The sequence below is a fragment of the Centruroides sculpturatus genome, unplaced genomic scaffold (assembly GCF_000671375.1).
Source record: "Centruroides sculpturatus isolate CEXI.00-Female unplaced genomic scaffold, Cexi_2.0 scaffold2084, whole genome shotgun sequence".
NCBI classification, from domain to species: Eukaryota; Metazoa; Arthropoda; class Arachnida; order Scorpiones; family Buthidae; genus Centruroides; species Centruroides sculpturatus.
The window spans coordinates 1-20,927 of record NW_019386178.1 but is presented as its reverse complement, the minus strand read 5'-3'; the positions used below and the strand labels follow the sequence as shown (position 1 = coordinate 20,927).

General features: G+C 31.6%; 1 protein-coding gene and 1 pseudogene across 1 annotated transcript; both read left to right on the top strand.

Annotated features, from left to right (window-relative positions):
* Positions 1-4,875: 4,875 nt before the first annotated feature.
* LOC111613952 lies at positions 4,876-6,143 on the top strand (annotated as a pseudogene).
* Positions 6,144-14,730: 8,587 nt separating this feature from the next.
* Positions 14,731-20,148, top strand: LOC111613954 (neural Wiskott-Aldrich syndrome protein-like). Its single transcript, XM_023355302.1, has 5 exons — positions 14,731-14,849; positions 17,249-17,383; positions 17,451-17,657; positions 17,718-17,796; positions 20,122-20,148. The coding sequence occupies exons 2-5, from the start codon at positions 17,254-17,256 to the stop codon at positions 20,123-20,125; spliced, it is 420 nt and encodes a 139-aa protein (XP_023211070.1). The 5' UTR covers positions 14,731-14,849; positions 17,249-17,253; the 3' UTR covers positions 20,126-20,148.
* Positions 20,149-20,927: the final 779 nt, after the last annotated feature.

Genomic DNA, 20,927 nt, shown 5'->3' with positions numbered 1-20,927 from the left:
TAATTGTTTACAAGAAAAATGTTTTTTCTGTTATAAAATTAAATAAATTATATCACTTTTTGTACAAGAAAAAAAAAACATTTTTAATATAACTAGTTGTTATTCTTAATGAAGCTTCAGGTATTTTTTTTTTTTTAAATAAAAGTATCAGTGCCTTTTATATTAAATGCAAAATGGAAAAGTAATTTGTTGTCGATGATTTAATCTGGCTCTATCATTTAATATTGGACTAGAATTTAGCTAATTTAATCCAAATTAAATATTTGTATAATTAAGGTATGCAGTTATGTAATTATTGATAATTTAGTTTTTTAATTGTAAAATATTATTATTAAATTCTTTCTAATTTTCTAATAAATTAATGGATGTAGGAACTTGAAGTCAAGAAGAAATAAGATATATAAATGATTCAGGAAAATTTAAAAAATTAAAATTTACGTAAACTATTTACTTTGAATCATTCTGTATCTATAATGAAAATTTTGTATATGTGTGAATTGAGAATGTTTTTATATTATAGTATACGATTCCCTTCAAAATGCATGGTAATTCTATTAAGAATAATCTGTATTCAAAAAGAAAAGTAATGGAATTTTTTAAAAGATAAATTATAACTGAAGTTGTACAATGATTAACAAAAAAAGTAAATTTTCAAAGTTAAAAAAATTTGATAAATTTTTAAATCTGTTCAAAAATGTCATTTACATTGACTTTATTATTATTTTTTATTCTATAAATTAATTTTTATGAGAGTTGCCTTGTACTTTACAGGAATTATTCCTTTCCAAATGCCTTTGTCATCCTGAGAGTGATTCTAAATATATATTGGAAAAAATTGTTATATTTGCTTAAAATAAAAGATCAAAATAAATGCATGAAATAATATCTTTCCAGTATTCTGTATTTATAGCATCACCAGGTAAAGACTAAGCTAGTTAAAAGTCAATGAACTTTCGTTGACGTTTTGGAAAATTTTATTCCGTTAAAGATCATGCTGGTTTCCATTTTGCATTTGAAATGGTATGATGATGGAAAACATTGAGAATTCAACCATAAACTGGACATTAATAACACCCATTCAATTTGTTTCTATATAGGTATGGTTGATGTTTCTGACAACAGGATTTTATAGAATTATGGATATAATGTGCTGGCATTATGTGTAACAGTGTGTTAGACTCTTAGTGTAAAATGAATCACATATCTTTACTGTCGCAATAAGCATCTATCAATCAAAGCTCAAAAGGTAGAGCTCTAAATTAAAGTTCCAAGAGAAAGTGGATAAAAACCGTAGCAAAAGATGTCTTACTTTTCGAGAAATTTTTGACAGACTTTTTCTCAAATTAACTATAATAAAATTCTATTATAACTGATGTCATTCTGCCATAATCATCATTATTTTTGTTTAATCAGTATGTCATCAATGGCTGAAACATTTCTCATCCAACAATAGCATTTAATTAACTTACTGTTTGGCATACTTTAAACGGTAAGTTAATTATAAACATTTAAGTTCATGAATGAACATGACAAATTTATGTATACATTAAGCTCTCCATTTACGTGAGTATATTTGGTTTCTTGAAAACAGTGTAAATGGAACAATGGAAAGCTGTTTAAAATAGGGATATCTTCCCTATTCTCAAATACAGTATTTTACTGGAGAAGAAAAGTTTTTTAACTAAAATTTAAAAAACAAGTCTATATAAAAGGTTATTGATAACAAAAGATACACATTTTGATGTAATTATCATTACCATGAAGTTTTATTATTTTAAATTAGACTCTGTTGAAAAAATTTTTAAAGTGAATTCATGTAAATGGAGGGGTTACTGCACAAGTTTTTATGTTTCAGTTATGCAACCATTTATATATACATTTAAATATTGATGACTTAAAATGCAGTTAAAGAAGAGTAAATTTTCATGAAAATTACATGCCATTCTATCATCACATAGAAGACAATCAGAATCAGATTTATCAGCCATAATTTATTTTAATTTCGACTCTGTTATTTTGTATCACTTAAAAGATAGATTTTTATTATTGCTTTAATGTATCAATGTGCTTTTAAGAATGTAAACTATACAAGACTGTTCATACACTTGAAAATATATATATATATATATANAATTATTTTTAAAAATTCTAAATTATTTTCTGTATAAGACAGAATGTAAAACAAAATATTGTTATAAATTAATGGGAATTATTTTTCCTTTGATAATTTCCTTCATCAATTTTTATTTAACTCTTTTTAATTTCTTTTTTGGTAATCAATTGATATTTTTATGTACATTTATAAAAATTTATGTTAACTTTTCTTTTTAATTTCTAAAAAAGTTTTTGTTTTTTTTAGGAAAGTAGGAAACAACTGTGTTCTCTTTTAACATATGCAATATTTAATATATATATATAAGAAACGAGTTTATTTTTTGCTGAAATTTATTTATTGTTAGTTTACATTTAAGGTTATTATCAATGTATTTTATATCATTAATTATGGATAATATTTATTTTCCTTTTTTTTTAATTGCTTTCACTTCTCAGTAATATCTGAATAAAACTTTCTGAAGTCTTCTTGGAGCATTTTTTAAGATTATTAGACTAAAATTTTCTTTGATATTTTTTTATACAGATATTTACGGCTTAATATCTGTCTTTCCCTGATTTTTAGGAATTTATTACTGATTAGGGAAAGATTTTGTAAGAAAATGCTCTCTCCTTGGAGCCATTTTCCATTATTTTAAATTGGAAATTTTATTATGCGTTATATCAGCCCAAATTTTCGCAAGTAAAATACAGCGAAACGTCTGTATATAAATAACAAACTAATGTATCATATTACGATGTAAAATGCTTAATACATCGCTTTCTGATCACTAAATGCCCAACAGTGGCCGAGTGGATAGAACCAGGAACACTGGTAATTGTTGGTCAACGTGGCAGCCACGTGGATTTTCCGGGGTTTCTTTACATTAGTAATACTTAAATAGGGCCAATTTCCCCATAAAAGACCTCCCGGTAGGCACCCTCTTCAGCAGATCGCCCAAGTGTCGCATTGCCGTAATTGAATAAAACCAAACTAATCACTAAATAGTTATTTTATATGCAGCAAGAAGTACAGACTACGTGCTCTTACTTAAATATTAATGCTTATGATACGGAAGGGCAAAAAATGCACATCAAAAAAGAGATCTGTAAGCGAAATTGCGGGCATCAATTTATAATAAAATCGAGGAATAAATTGCTACGCGTTTTTAAGTGCCTCCTGGTATTTTTTTAAATTGTAGAATTGATGGGACAAAAGCAGCGGCGCCCGCAGACTATAAAAAAAGGGCATCATACATTATTCAAAAAGCTTTAAACTATGATTCAACGTTGGATTAGCGCTGTCACAAGGTTGCAATGGTTGCAATCGGGGGTTGCTTGGCTTTGAAAACAAGGAACATTTTGTTTATAAGGTCAAGTTTTATTAAACATACGCGGAATTTGCTTGGGACAATGGACAAATATGTTCATTACTTTCTTTTATATTTTCAGAATAAGCATGAAGTGATGAATCGTCTGTTTGTTGATAATGGAATTTGGAAAATGCTCTGTTAAATACGCTTTCGATGGATGTTGGTATGACATAAAGCCTGTAATTCCTCCTGTCCTAATGCTAGGTGACACTTCAGAGATGTGCAGCTCCTTTGTTGACACTCGCTAAGGGTTTTTAAATCGTGTGAATCGAAATTATTTTTTAATAATTGGCATTTTTATTGGCCACAAAATATACGGGATTCTATACTTTTGAATGGAGATATTGGATTACGTAGACAAACATAATTATTGAATAAAACTGTTAGTATTCAATACAGAATATCTGCAAATAGTGAATGCACAGGAAAAAATCTTTTCCTTTATGTTCACTAAGTATTGGAATTACTTAATAGAAAATTTTGTATTTGTATAACCAGGGATCAGTGATAAGATTTTAGGGAGTCTGTGAGCTTAGATTGGAAAAAATAACTCATTGTCTTTATTATTTCCAACCTCTTAAATCTAACATTTCCTTCACTGATGAATGTATGCAATAAATGACTGTAGTATTTAGCGGTCTTCGTTCCCTGAACACTGGGAGTTCGGTCGTGAGTTCGCGCCTCACTCGAACGGGTTTTCTCCACGTCTGTAAAAGGCGGCCATACACGTTAAGTTAATCCTTTGAGGCTGTTTGACCTTGAGGAACTTCATAATTTCCTATCACCCATACACGAAAAAGAAAATATCTCAGCAGAGGCGTAGCTAAGGTGGGGGCAAGTAGTGAACGTGCCCAGAGGTATTCTTGAAGCACATTTCCACAATTAAAGGCAGTTGCTATTGCTTTGGTTTTCTTTGTTTTTTTTTGAAAAAAACTATATATTTAACTATACAAAGTAGGCATACTAGTTTTATACATTCTCAGTCAAACATTTTATTATTTTCTGTTTTATTTGCATATTGCTTCTGGAAACAGTAGTACTGCAAATATAACCAAGACTGCTACCTTCAAATTTTCATTTTCCAAATGTACAGATATAAATTAAAGGGTGTGTGGCACCATCTAATTTCCATGACTAGTTAATCTATAAATTTTAAGTTTATCTGAACATTTTTTATGCTTGTTGCAGAAATTATCACATTAAGTAATTCTTATACTTTACGTGATTTTAAATAACTGAATCGGAAGGCAAAATATTTCATGAAAAAGCCCACTGTACACCTATGTAACTTACTGTGTATTTGCATTTTAATTGTTGCACTATAATGTCGAATTATGTCAGTTTTTTATAGATGACATCAAAGTTGACGGCAATTTTTTTCTACTACGATTTTGCTTAATTTTACGATAAGAGGCCCACAGTAGCATATAAGTGCACTATCTATATTCATGCCGTCCTTATCCCAAACAGTTTGTAGATATCTATCCTTTCCGAATGTTCTATCACACGGTGTGGTAGTCACGTAACACAAGGCCCGTTCTATCTATGAGGAGATAGCCCAATGTAGTAAGCACAGTAAGCTAAGGAGTAAGGAAATTGTAGGATTTTAGAAGAACCCTATAATTTCTTCACTCCTTAGAAATGAAAAAGACGTCACTGAGAGAAAATAGTGCCTCGGCCGAAACAACTTGAAAGGTTAGAAAAGTACTGTAAAAAGCCTTCGAGAAAAGTGTTAAGAAAAATATTTAATTTTTGTTATGCCGGGTTCCACCACCAGGGTGCGTTATGTAGTTTACATACCGGCAACATGCCATGTGTTCCTCATTATTGTTCCGGCTGCCACAAGTTGAGGTTAGAGAACAAAGAGGTCCGAAACTTCAATATATTTATTCAGTTTTAAATACTGTATATTTTTTAAAATCAATATTTTATCAAAATGGCGAACATAAATGGTGAAGGCGATCCTTTAGACGAAGAAATTGAAACAAGAGAGAATGGTGAACATAACGAGGAATTACCAGAAGGTGCCGTTGACGATACGGGCGAAGAACAGAATATCAAAGATTACGAACTCGAAGCTATAAAAGCCAGAATAAGGGAAACGGAAGAAGAAGCTGAAAAGTTAAAACAAATGCAGAGTGAGATTGAAAAACAAAGGAGTACGAGTCCTCCAGATGCGTTACTTGGTTTATCACTAGAAGAAAAAATGGAAGTTGATGCAAGATCGGTTTATGTTGGCAATGTTCATTATGGAGCAACTGAAGAAGAATTGGAAGAACATTTTCACGGCTGTGGTTCTATAAATCGTGTGAAAATTTTATGTGACAAGTACTCAGGTCATCCTAAAGGGTTTGCATATGTTGAATTTGAGGACAAAGATTCTATTCAGACTGCTATGGCGTTAGATGAATCACTTTTTAGAGGAAGACAAATTAAAATAATGCCAAAAAGAACGAATCGACCGGGAATTAGTACCACAGACAGACCACCAAGAGGACGTTATCGAGGACGTGGGAGACCATATACTCGAGGAGTTTATTTTGGATATCGTCCAACCAGAAGGTCATACAGGCCTCCACGCTGCAGAATTTAACTCTCTAGCAGCTTTTCCATCTTCCTTACTTTTTCATAAATGTAAAAAATAAAAAAAAGATGTAAATAATTGTCGAATAAAAATATATGTGTAAATAAATAAAACTTCTGTCTTTCAGTTTGAAGTGTCTTTTATCAGGTTATGGGCCCAGGCCACGTCAGGACTAGGGATTGCAATTGCTGGATCCCTCATCCAGCAATCCAGCTGGATCCAGCGCTGCGGATCCTCAAATACTCAATTAACTTTCTAAATAATGCAAAAGTCTGCGTTGCCGCTTTGCTAAGTGCGCAATCGCTCGGCGGCGAGAGCGACGTTGCCATTCAGTGCAGCACGTGCTACACTCCCTCTCTACACCGCACCACCCGTCCTTTTACCTCTGCTGATCTAATTGACAGTTGACTTTTCGCTCTCGCTAAATAAAGTGTCTTCGCGCTAAATAAAATAAGTAACATCCTCTCCTAGTCCTGGTGCATAATTCTAATTTACGGTCGGTTGTGACGTCAATGAATCACGTGACGGATCACCGCTTCAGCTGCGAGACACCGGCACTTTTTCGACTTTTTTTCCTGAATAAACTCGGTGCGCAATAAAAACGTTATTTATTTCATTTTTCGCAGCTCGAAGAAATTAGAGAATTTGAATTTTTTTAAATTTTTTGAAAAATTTCGGAAAAATTGCGACTAAAAAAATGCCAGGGGGCGTCTGTGACACGCTACATGATCTTAAATGAAAATTGAATTATTTACCACAAAAATGGCTCTAACGATTTGAATCAAACTTGGTTAGTTTAGTGAATCGCGTAAATACATATATAGTGGAACCAGCAGCAATGGCAGAGGAGATTATGGAGGTGGAAAGCGATGATCCAGATAACCCGTATATAACCCTGAATTTCACCTTGGAACAAGAATAGGAGATCCAACTAAAGCGTAAGAAAGAAAACTTCATGAAACGGAAAAAACTAGTACTGAGAAGGATTATGATAAGTTATTAAAAAAGGAAATGGCTGTTTATGAAAATGAGGGAGTCAGAGGTGAAAACTTATCTTTGATTTATAATTATTTGATGACCCTGAAACAAACTAGCGTAGAGGCTGAAAGGGCCTTCTCTGCAGCGGGATATATATGCAGTGCATTAAGAAGTAGGTTGGGAGACAACACCATTAATACTATTTGTTTTTTGAGATCCTACTTCCAGAAATGTCAAAAAAATAACATGATAACATGTTAAATGACAAAGAAACATTTGATAACAAAAACATATTTGATGATAAAAAAATAATATGAAATAAAAAAATAACACGAAAAAATAAGTGATTAATTTAATTTTATTTAATCCTTTAAAATACTTTATTCAAGACAAGACTGATATTTTATAACTTCTTCTCTAATTCTATTAAGTAAGAGTATTTAACTTTTATTCTATAAGTGGTTAAATCACTTATAAATAACTACAGACGGATATGTAGAGCCTATATAAGAAAACTAGTAAGACTGATAGCCACTTAGCCACTGATTATCTATCCTTACATTATTATAATATAATATATTAAAGTAAATTAATCAGTAAAATTATTTTTGCTATTATTTAACTTATTACATTATAATTATAATTTAACTAAACATTTAAAGTTAATTATCTCTATCTCAAGTGTTAAACTGAATTAACGTCAAGTTTACTACCTAAATGTGTAAGACGTTTTACTGATTTAAAGTGAACAGTCTAAATAATAAAAGGTTTTCAAGTATTTAAAAAAATGTTTTATCTTTTTAAAAAAACCATAAAATGCTAAATAGATAAATTGATAACACTTTATTGCACCAAAAATATATCTGCGCTGGATCCGCGCTGGATTGATGTTGGTCCAGCAAAAATCCAGCTGGATTGAAAACACTGCTGGATTGCAATCCCTAGTCAGGACAAGTCAATTTTAATTGAAGAATTAAGTACAGTAGAGCATCGATTATTTGACCTAATTGGGGACTGGGGCTGGTCGGATAATTGACGTTTCGGATGATTGACTTTCGGAAAATCGACGCTCTACTGTACAGTGGTACCTCAGGATACGAAATTAATCCGTTCCGAAACTGAGATCGTATCATGAAAATGTCGTAAGGTGAATCAACTTTTCCCATACGATTACATGTTAAACCAAATAATTCGTTCCAACGCGAAAAACATAATCAAATTAAAGCCAAGTAATACATTAAAAAAAATAACTGAAGTAAGGAAAACAAATGAAAAATGCGAACTAATGTAACGTCGTATGGTGAGTTTTTGCTGGTATCGTGGAGCAAAAATATGTTCGAATTTCATGTCGTATCCTGAAAATTTCGTATGCTGGGGCGTTCGTATCCTGAGGTACCACTGTATTAGTAAATCGCTATTAACCTACTAATAGCGTTGAATTTTCATCGATGTTAAGCCTAACAATTTTTTTAAAATAATAATCGTCGCTATTGTATCGTTAAAAATTAGAAAAGTAAGCCTCGTTTAAATACTGGCCTCCCTTTCATGGTCGAGCCAGTGTTGCCAGCTAAAACACGCAAAAATTTAACAAAAATAATATTAAAGTAGCTAAGACACAGTCAAATAATGTAGCGCCACATCATTAGAGGACATTTGAATTTGCCGACTAGAACGCGATCGGTTAACCGATGTGACGGTTGATCGGGGGTCGAATAATCGATGCTCTACTGTATCTGAATTTCATTGATCAAGTCGTCTTACCAAAAATAGAATCTGTGAGTAATACCTTTACTATTGCTAAACTGAAGGGTGCTGAAAACTGGAACTTATTAAAGTTTAGAGTAGAAGTTCACATGTGGTCCAAAGGATGGATAGACGTGTTGCGTGAAACACCGACAGACAAAGAAAGATTGAGACTAGACGAAAAAGTGCAAGATGTTATCGTATCTCTTGTAGAAGACAGAGTTTTGTCCTATCTGATAAGTCGTAAAACAGCATATGAAATGTGGAAGAAATTGACTAGTCTATTTGAACCCAAATCATCTATCGGAAAACATCTTTTACAAAAGAAATTCTTTGACTACGAATTTTAAGCCAAAGGACTAGGAACGCATATCTCCGATTTAGAGAACATTGTAGCAAAATTGAAGGCGCATGATGATGAGATTTCTGAAACTATGCTTATGACTTAAATAATTTCTTCCCTGCCACCCGAATATGCACACTTTGTAACTGCCTGGGAATCTGTCGTTGAAAAAGAACGTACTTTGCACAATCTAACATCCAGACTGCTTCTTGAAGAGAGTAGACTTACAGAAAATAACTCCAACAAAGAAAAACTGGACAATGTTGCACTTCCGTCTCATAGAATTTACAAACCCAAAGCCGGGTCAGGCAATAAGAGATTTCCGTGCCACTTTTGTGATAAAATTGGTCATTTCATATTTCAGTGTCAAGCTAAGCTACAAAAAAAAAAAAAAAAAAGAGGACAACAAGAAAGATGGAAGGAAAGCAGCATTCACCGGCTTGAATATGGCAGAGGTAGCACAAAGTGAAAACTCGTGGATTGCAGACAGTGGAGCCAGCGATCACATGTGCACAAAGAAAGAATGGTTTCTTAATTATTCAGAAGTTGATAAAGATTGGCGACGGATCATATCTTAAAGCTTATGGATCAGGCGAAGTTAAACTTTTAGCTAACAATGGCAAATCAAACATTTTATCAAGTCTCAATAACGTCCTATACGTTCCAAATCTGAAGTTTACTCTATTCTCAATCAGCTCAGCATCAGATAGAGGCTTCAGTATGATTTACAACAAAAGAGGTTGTAGACTTGTTCGAGACAATGAAGTGTTTGCTATCGGAACAAAGAAAGAAAAGCTATACTATATGCAATTTGAAAAATACCTGAAAACTCAGCTTTTGTTGGAACACACAGGAAGAAAGAAAACATAAGAAAATTCCATGAACGATTAGCTCATCAAAACATTAAACGAGTTCGAGAAATTTTAAAGAAATGTGAAATAGAGTACGAAGATGACGCTGACTTCTTTTGTGAATCCTGTATGAAAGGAAGACAACATCGAATTTCTTTCAAATTAAGTACTTCAAGAGCAAAAGCACCAGGTGAATTATTACACATCGATCTATGTGGACCTATGGAGACAGAATCTGTAGGAGCAGCTCGCTATTTCCTGCTTGTAAAAGATGATCTAAGTCACTTCAGAATTGTATCCTTCTTAAAATCAAAGAATGATGCCAAAGACAGAATCCGAAAATGCATCAAATACATTAAAAATAACTTAAACTACAAAGTCAAGATAATAAGGACAGACAATGGTAAAGAAGAAGTTAACCGTTTAATCAAAGAAACTGAAGAAGAAGAAGGAATTGCTCATCAGTTATCCTGTAAATATTCGCCACAACAAAACGGAATGAATAGAAAGAGAAATGCGAACAATCGTTGAAGCAGCTAGAACAATGATCCATGCAAAAAAATTATCCAAGTCACTTTGGACAGTAAACCAATAGCGTGCCGTCATTAGAAGCGGTGGAAGCGCCGCTTCTCTCGTATTTTCTAAAAAATAAATAAATATTAATTTTAAATATATGAAAACAATCGCACAATATTTTATTATAACCGCATTATGTATCTTATTACAAATTTCTATACTACACGTGAAAAAAAAATTGCTATTGTATATTCGAATATTAGTGGCTGAGTGGAATCTCTATATTGTCAGATTTCAAAAAGCCAGATTCGCGCATGCGCTTTATAGAGCACCAACCTCACCCGGTTTAGCTGCTGGAAGCCTACGACCTTGGGTGGAAGCTGCACACGTATAACGATTCCAATTCTATCAAGGACCGGTTCTGGGCTGTTAGCCGCCTGCCCACTAGATATTTCGATTACGTGAATAACGAGTAGATTTATAACTTAACCTAACCGATAAGAATTTACTGGTATGTTTTTACGATAGTTCTGTATAGTTGATGAAAGTTAAAAATTCCATTAAAATATTTGATATATTTATTCCGCTCTCCGATTTTATATTACTCGCGGATTTCGATGTTAAACCAGTGATATCACGATTTCGTACATCCCATCTTTAAGGGGATGTAGAAAAAAACGTGTACAATTCTTGTATAACGTTAAAAAATTAACCGTTACTTCGACAGCGTCATTTACAACTAAATTTAATGAATGAGAGAGATGCACCAGGTACAGTACATTGAAGGAGGTAAGGAAAGCTATTTAGAACAAAGGTCACGGCATGTTCAACCGGGATAGTTTTCTTGCATGACAACATCTACTTGCATAATGTAATACATACTCAAATGATTCAATTAAGAACCATTCTCCGTATCACCCTGATTTGGTGCCTAGCGTTACTGTCTTTTTTTACGCAGTGATATTGCTTTGCTGTGCTTCAATGACGAGGAGTTGCAATCTAGCGTCTAGACTTGGCTGAATTCACAGACAGAATTCAATGAAAACAATATATAAAAGCACATTAACCTCTACGACAAGTTTCTCGATTTATCTGGAGATTATGTTGAAAAATAGTTCAAGATTATAATTTTCAATTGTATGTAACGCCATAAAACTTATCTAACTATATTGATGTTCCTTCAATAATCAAACGGATACCTCTTGTATTTATATGAAACATTAACTTTTGGAGAAATAAATTAGATTTTAGGATTAAGAGAAAAGTAAATATTATATAAAGTCCACAGCCCGGCACACACATTTGTAAAATCTAAGTGACTCATACAACATGGAATTCATATAAAACGGAAAAATGAACAGTATTATAGGGGGGTCAACTGTATCTCATTTATTTTGTGAAATAATTTAAATATTATAAATGTAATTGGAATAAAAGATCAATAATTAAATGTATTTTATATTATTTAGATAATTCGTGAAACGGCGAAGAAAGAAAATTCTTCAAAAATCATCAATTCCGTTACAACAATTCCAAAATGATTATCTGTAAGAATGAATGGAAACTTCTTAGAATCAGCATGAATCTCATCGGTTTACAATTGAAAAAGAGATTTTCTCTGTATATCGCCTTCACGCTGATAGGAGCAAAAATATTTCCTATATTCTTCATTTATGTATCAGTTGTAAAAGTGTTAACGTATCGTTTATCTGTTATAAGATGTTTTATACACATATTTCTTTCTGTTTCCTTTGTTATTTATATAATTATTTTGTATCATTTTCACATGACAAAGAGGAAAATTTTAAACAAAATCGTAAAAATACAAGAAATTTTGCAGAATAAAGAAGACAACCAAAAGAAACTTCTCTTATTTAATTCCTCTTTAATTTGGTTAAATAATATGATCGTGTTGATAATCTTCTTCTTTAATCGTAATAAAATGCCAATTAATTTAATCGAAAACACATCGATTAGAATACATTTTCTTAATTACGAATTAAGAAGTTCTACAATATCGTATATTTTCGTCTGTTGTTTTTTCTTATTTTTATTTATCCAAAATAATTTCCTTTTGCTTTACTTTTCTACTATTTGCAAGAAGTTCGAAAACTCCTTTAAGTATCTAAATAAATTAATAATATTTAATCGCGTATGCCAAAGAGAAGATATTAATTTAGTAATGAATAAGTATATACAATTATTAAATATTATAAATGAAATAGAAGTTATTTATTCTCCAATATTATTATGTTGGACGATATTATATAGTTTAAACATTATTTTAAAACTTGGTGTAATGCTTAATGATAGTGGAGAGTTGCCATTGGTATTTTGTATTACAGATATCGTTTGTTACAGTATTTTTCCGTTTCATCTGTTTTCTTGTGTTTGTTTTTCTTCTTCGAACGTAACTAAATCTGCCAAAAACCTTTTAAAGGACATTTATAAGGCTTCTGTTGATAGCAATGACGTATCTCTGCAAGAGGAGGCTTTTCGATTTTATGTGACAGCTCTTCAAGATTTGCCAAAATTTTCAGGTTGGGGTTTGTTTAATATGGATAACAATCTCTTCGTAACTATTGTTGGCATGATAATTACTTACTGTATTATCATGATTCAGTTCTCGGAGATAAATTAACACAAATACAGAATGTTCCAAAATGAATTTTTTTATTTTAAATTACTGCAATTATGTTAATTATTATCTGAGAAATATACGATATAAATCAATTATCTGTCTAAGATTCTCACTTCTCATCTTGTTGTTTGGTTACTGCTAGAGGCAATAGACATCAAGACGTTTGAATGCAGATGGAACCACCGAAATCAAAGCTCTAGGAAGAGCCATAAACGAAAATGGTGTCTCAGCAATAGAGAAGTTTCGTCTTCTGCAGTTTGCAAAGTTGGAATCATCCATTATTATGCAACGTGAGTAATCTGCAGGAGTCGTAGAATTGTGGTTCTGTGGGAGGAGTGACAATGGATATGCTGTAGCGAGCGTAGAGAGAATTTGAGTATGGATTGGATGCCGTGTGACGAAAGATGTTCGTATTGAAAAATTGTAATGGGCAAATGAGAAACTTAAACAGTTTACCAATGTTTNGTAGAATTGTGGTTCTGTGGGAGGAGTGACAATGGATATGCTGTAGCGAGCGTAGAGAGAATTTGAGTATGGATTGGATGCCGTGTGACGAAAGATGTTCGTATTGAAAAATTGTAATGGGCAAATGAGAAACTTAAACAGTTTACCAATGTTTTAATGTATAATACAACGTACTTTGATGAAACATTAAGAAAATCTGTATTCGTAGTAATTCGATTATTTAAAATGACTGTAAAATGTGTAAAAATCGTGTAAAATATTTACAGTATTGTTAATCTTAAAGTGTATTATACTCGTATTATTTAATTAATAGAATATATATTCCTGAATAAAGAGTGATGTTAAAGATAACTATTGTATACCTATGCATCCAGTTGTGAAGTAAAGAGTAAAAGAGTATAATTTTGTTTTAATTATAATAAAATGTACCTACCGTATTTTACAGCTTATTTTTGCATGATTATTCGTGATTGTCGGGTAATTTAATTATACTTTTCGACTATATCTATGCGGCATTTTCATGTATTTCTGTAAAGCCTTGTCTTTCTCTGACAAATAAAAGTGTAAATTCTAATTTTACTTTTTTTTTAAAACCGTAATACAATAAACATAAACCGAGTTGTTCAACTTTCCCGGCAACATTTGATCGCGCCATCTGTCATCATATTTTATTTAGAAACATTTTTATATTTTCAACTATTATAAAATGGCAAAAAAAAACTTAATTTTAAGAATAGGGATGAGTTTTATAAAAAATTGTAAATGCTGATAACGAGTAAAATCGTCGTTTCGTCCGACCGAAGATACACACGACCCTAATTATCTCCTCACCCCCTCGATCTTTAATCACCAAAATTTAATAGGTTAATAAAATATGTTAATATTTTAAATTGATAAAATTTGTATCAAATTTGTTGCTTAGATATTGTAAATTGTTTATATGTAAATTTTAAAAACGCGGTATGTAAATTAACTCGAAGCTTTTGCAGTGAAAATAAGTTGTAAGTGTTCGAATTCTGTTGATAAGTCACGAAAAATGTTATAAATGAAATATTTTAAAAGTGTTATTTATTTATTTATTTAGTCTGAAAATAAAGTAGTGTCGTTAATCCGTTTCCGCCAGAGAGATATTGTTATAAAAAGTCACAAAACGGCACTGGTAGTATTGTTTTGTGGATTGTTGGTTCTGTGTGTGGACTTGGAGCGACTAATTGGATTTTTTTCATAACGAAGTTCTGGGCAAGGCATCGTGAAAGAATTCATGGTAAGCATGAAAGTATGAATATTAAAGTATTGTGTTAGTGGTAAAACGGGATTTATACTTTAATCATCGTATGTCAGGCTCGTATTATATTGCGGTGTTGTGTAGTCCGTAGTTTCTGTTGAATTTGATGTTTATAGCAACGATTATTTCTTAAGTTTTTCTAAATTTTTTGTCTATATCTTAATGTTGCGTAGATGGATAAGTGAGTAATATTTGACTACAGTTTGCGGGTATCAAATTCTTTTTGTAAAGCTTATTCTTCTAAACGCACTAATCTTTTAAATACATGAATTTAAAGTGTTTTTTCTAGATATCAAATAACCATAAATGATTCCATAACTTCTCTTTTTTAAAATAGGAATAGTTATGTTTAATTATAATTGCTAATATTTATTATAAAAAATCTATAGCAATATAATAAAGACTAGTTTCCATGTTAAACAATTTAGAATATTTATCATGAATCATATGTTGCTGCCCACCAGTGACTGAGTGGACAAAACTACTGAACATGTGGGTTTGTGCCTTGTCAACAGGCTGATCACACATTTTCCAGATTATCTTGTAACAATCTAAATAGGAGCTGTTTTTCCATAGAAAGTTCTTCCCAGGAGGCATCCCCCTCAACAGATCACCTGTGTGCCATGTTGCCACATATATACAAAAAACAAACAACATATTGCTGTGCTAGAAAAATTGCTGTGTAATTTTCATTTATATCACAATAGATATGTTTTTACTATAGGAAAACTTAATCCACTAAACTATTATATAATATTATGTTTTGCTATAAATTGATTGAATCCAAGCTTTTACTTGGTGTAATAGAAAAATGAACAGACAAATACTTTATATTGTTTATTTACAAGATTTAACTGTGCTTATCATTAGATATAGGTTCTCAAGTTGTTATTGCATTCTCTTCTGACAAATTGGTTAATAAATCAAACTTAAAAAATAATTGTAATAGGAGTCTATATAATACCACATATATGTAATGTGTATAGTGTAATTAGAAACTAACTTGTTTGTCATATTAGCATGTTTCTGTTAATCTTTGTGTTATCAGACAGCCCATTTCAAAGCCATCAAAAATCGTACTTAGTGATATTACATTCTGTTTGGAATTGATTTTATTTTTATAATTTTCATGTCTGTCTATTATTAATTCACATTATTATAAATGAAAGTTAGACTGACTCCCTAATTGAGTAGCTCTGTACAAAATTAGATTCACTTCTGCTTTTTGGAGCTAATGGCACAAACCTGAGTTATAGTTAAACATGAATAAACTCATGAGTCATTTATATGTGTTTATTGCTCATTTTAGTAATAAATTTAATATTTAATTATTATTTAACATTAATAGCAAATGCAATTTTTGTTTGGACTCCAAAATATTTTTAATATAATAGGATATCTCATATAAAACTGGCCCCATTCACTGATTGAATAAAACCTGGGCTGACAGACAACAAAGTATTGGTAGTGCAAACTTCCATAACATTTTGTGAATAAAACTAACAAGGGAAAGACACTGTCATGGTGTCATATTTCAATGAGCATTAACATTGTGAATGTATGCCAAAAGTAATTGATTCATGTTTTCAGCATTTCATCTAGTGGACCCTAGTTTCCAAAATATTGTTTAAAATTGGGACTTTGTAGTTCTATTAGCATACAAACTATGTGAGAGATAAAATGTGTCATTTGTGGAAACATAGTAAAGCTTGTGGCTTCTGCTCTACTTTTATTTATATACATATTTTTGTACATTACATGGATGTACTGTACAGTATGTTGGAAGATGAAGCATGCAATGACATAACGTTGTAAATGAAAAAAAAAAGAAAAAATCAAACTTCTCAGGAGAGGTGATTAAAACTTTTTCTAGTGAATGAATTTATTTCAATTTTACAATAAAATGGTAAAATCTCTCTAGGTTATAAATTTTCTGGAATATCAAAATTATGTAAATGTAAGCTGTAATGTTTTAAGTGCCAAAAGTAACATAATTTGCACATTGGCACATTAAATGTTATGGCTTCACATAAATTCAACTTCAAAATACAGCCACTCACAGCACCACTGTTGCCACGATATGTTTTGCAGCAGAAAACACTGCATTTACAATTCAATTCTTCATTAAATGTATTTACAGAAAAATGGAATTTATAATGTTGTGGCATTGCAAGCTTCGTATATCATTAACATGCAAAATAAATATTTGTTACAATGAATATGATTTTTTGAAAAATGAATAACTTTAAAAGGCTATTATATCTATAAATATAAAAGTAAAGTTTAGTTAGGAGTAAGTTAATTATTCCTAGAGAAAGCTACTGTAGAAACAATTTGAAAATATTTTAACTTAAATATATGTAATGTTTTTCATTTAGGTTCAATGCAGATGCCACCACCTCCATTACATGATGCCCTGCAACCTAGTTCTGTGGCTTCACCAATAAGACCGCCTTCATCAGGACCATTACCATTTCCACCTAGACATCATCCACCACCACCACCACCATCAGGTAAGTTCTGACATCATTGAAAAATATTTTAAATTGACCTTATAAGCAAATTAATAAAAATAATTAGGTGGTATACCACCTCCACCGCCAGTACTTCCACCCGTGTTAAGTTATGCAAGCATACCTTTGCCACTACCAACCGTTCCTCCTTCTCCACCACCTCCACCCAGTACTGGTTTTCCTCAGATACCAGTACCTTCCAGTAATGAACCCGGCCCCAGCGAGATGATGCAACAAAGACAAGTATCACTCGCTATGCCACTACAACCTATGGGTAAGTATTTTCTGTAGAATACTTTAAATATGTTTAAAAGTGATAAATTGAAATTTTTAGGAATGCTACCGCCCCACACCCAAAATGCAACCACCATCTCAAATGAGCGTGAACTTTGGACAGAGACCGCCGCCTTTTGGTATGTATAATATTTACATTTGTTTGTTTTTTTTTTTTTTTTTTTGAGAGGCTGTTTGCCATTGTTGGGGGGCGCCATTACTTTTATAAAAATGCCATTTTTGTTTCCAAAATTTATTGTCATGCCGCAATTTGAAACGTAAGAATTTAAATACTTCTATACCGTAACAAATGAAATTTTAATATAAATTCTTAACCAGTTAAGAATCATGCTTTAGGAACAAAATAACGGTAAATAATATACAAATTTACTGTTAATTTTTGTTATACGTCAATGTAAATTTTAACTACCTGTGTTCCGTGGTTTTATTTACTCTGGCATTTATATAGATAGCCCATTAGGGCAATGTAAAAATTGAAAATACAGTAGTTCCTGGTTAACTTGCACTTAATCACTATTGATATATTAATTGTATAATTCAGTTTGCAAGACNATGTAAATTTTAACTACCTGTGTTCCGTGGTTTTATTTACTCTGGCATTTATATAGATAGCCCATTAGGGCAATGTAAAAATTGAAAATACAGTAGTTCCTGGTTAACTTGCACTTAATCACTATTGATATATTAATTGTATAATTCAGTTTGCAAGACATATTTGTATATGTATTAAATACTCGATTCTGCCCCTGGTTAGTAATTCCGAAAAAAGACTAATGTTAACAATGGCCTTGTGGCTGTATGTACTGTACAGAAAAGACTCTAGAATTTATTTTCCTTAAATTTACGATTTATGTATCCGTTTGTCATAAAAATTTGTCTTTCCATTTTTTCCCCGAGATTTCACAAATATTCGAGTACAAAGTAACCGGTTTCGACCCATTTATACTTAAGAAGTAGTTAAGTTTATATATTCAGAAACAAATATAAGTAAGCACAATTATCTTCGTATAATTCAGTGTTTCTCAACGGGGGCGATATCGCCCCCGAGTGGGCGTTTTTCATGTTGAGGGGGCGATTAGTAACAATTTATATTTGGGGAGCGAAAAACAATTTTCTGGCTGATTTATAGTAAAACATATTATAAATAATTAGATATTTTATTCGTTATAATGTACAATAATTAAGCAAATAACATTATACTAGTCACTAGTCTATTCAATGCAGTACGAATTTGGCGCTAGCCTTGGCTTCTGGCATCGAAATTTTGAAGTGAAGGGGGGCGATACTACGTAATAGTTTTATTGAAGGGGGCGACGATTCGTTCGAGGTTGAGAAACACTGGTCTAGTAGAATCGATATATAGGCCTAGTATTTACATCACACGTTCTTTATTTGAATTCGGAATGCCAGTCTATTAATTTAAATTTTCTATATTATAGTAGAGAAAGCTGAGGAAAAATGGAAAGTATAAAGGGATAGAAAAAATTAATAAAATGTAGCACTGTTAGTAACAGTGGCGTTTCCTATTCGGAATTTTTACGTATGTGTGTTCCGGCGTAAAACAGAAACTGAACCGAAAGCTGATTTCAGATTCAGTTTTCTGCTACACAATTTTACGCATGTGTGTTCCTGGCCTTAGACCAGGAACACACATGCCTAAAATTATCTATAATAAATTGATTTTTTTATTATTGCTTTATTTTTTAAATTCCAAGCATTAATAGTTTCTTAGAATTACTTCGGAATACCGTATAAGATACCGTGTACCTGCAATACAACTAACTACTATATAGGAGAAACAAAATGTATACGAGTAAAAGAATATATTGCAGATCTCAAATATAATCGACTAAACTCTGTTTTCCAGGACCATTGTTTAATAAATAACTGTAATATAAATAAAAATAATGTTAAAATCCTACACAAAGAGAAAAATATGTATAATAGAAAATTTAAAGTAAGCCTCTCAATTTTAACAGCCAAAAATCGTATCAACAAAAATTTAAATGTAAAAATAAATGAGAACTGCATGAAAACATTATAATACACACAACATACATTAATGTTGATTGTAATTATCTATAATGATTATGCTGTTATTAATAATATCTTTCTTTGTAATATGCAAATCAGTACAAAACTGCAATGCAGTATGTAACACGGATATGGTTAAAAAACAATAATGTAAAAAATTGTCTACTTCTCTTTCGAGATATATGTGATTACGTCTAAGATTTCTGGATATTGTGAAATAGGTAAAAGATCATTTATAGCAAATTTTTATGAAATTACTCCACTTATTGTAAAATAAGTTGTGCGCGCCCATTGGGTTAAAGCCTTGTATGTATAACGGATTAAAAGTGGATATGGTAAGAAATATACATTATTTTAATTCTGTTTTATTAGATATTTTATGTAATAATTTAAAAAAATTTATCTTTTAGTTAACTGATGAGGGGTTTTATGCCCGAAACGTGCTGTTGCCACGTATCAACTAAAAACTGGTATAAATAAACACTTGGCTTTATTTCCAATTCACAATTTGAGTTCGAGTCCAACAATCATATATTTATTTAGAACTAAGCATCGAGTGCGGCAAAAGGCTCGACCAGAATCCGAATGTTCTTATAATACAGCCGCCATTATTTATTTTCAAAAAAGTCTTCGATAAATTTCATTATAAATTGTTATCGTTTTATTTTAAAATTTATGTAACTAATATAATTTTACTTGCAAACATATCAACCTCTGGTTTGCGGACTCTTTGGATTCCGTAAAGAGGTGAATCATGACTAGGGAAGTGTGATGTCACTGTTCTATGCCTTATGCCTTCAAAGTATAGTGAAAATAGTCTTACTCGAGAAAAATAAGTCGTCCGGAAACATGCCAAGTGGCGTGGTTGAAACAAGTGACAATTATGAGTAGTCACGTGACGGCGACATAAAGACAAGTCACATGTTTTGTATAAGTCTGTTCTCCAACGTGCGACGCTTCGACAAACTTAATAAATGGTGGCTGGAAAGCTTAGTTCTAGTTCTATGGTATTTTGTGTATAACACACTTTGTAAAGCTTGCCGGAAAATCATCTGTGTGTTTTCTAAACGTCCATCAACTCTTTATCTCAATATCTCTTCAATTTTTTTTTTTTTTTAAGTAAACGCGAAATGATCTCGTTCTATAAGTTACCAGTTACAATGTAGCAATTGTTTGAGATTGAAATTTCTGTTAACTCCATAAGATTTAAAAAATC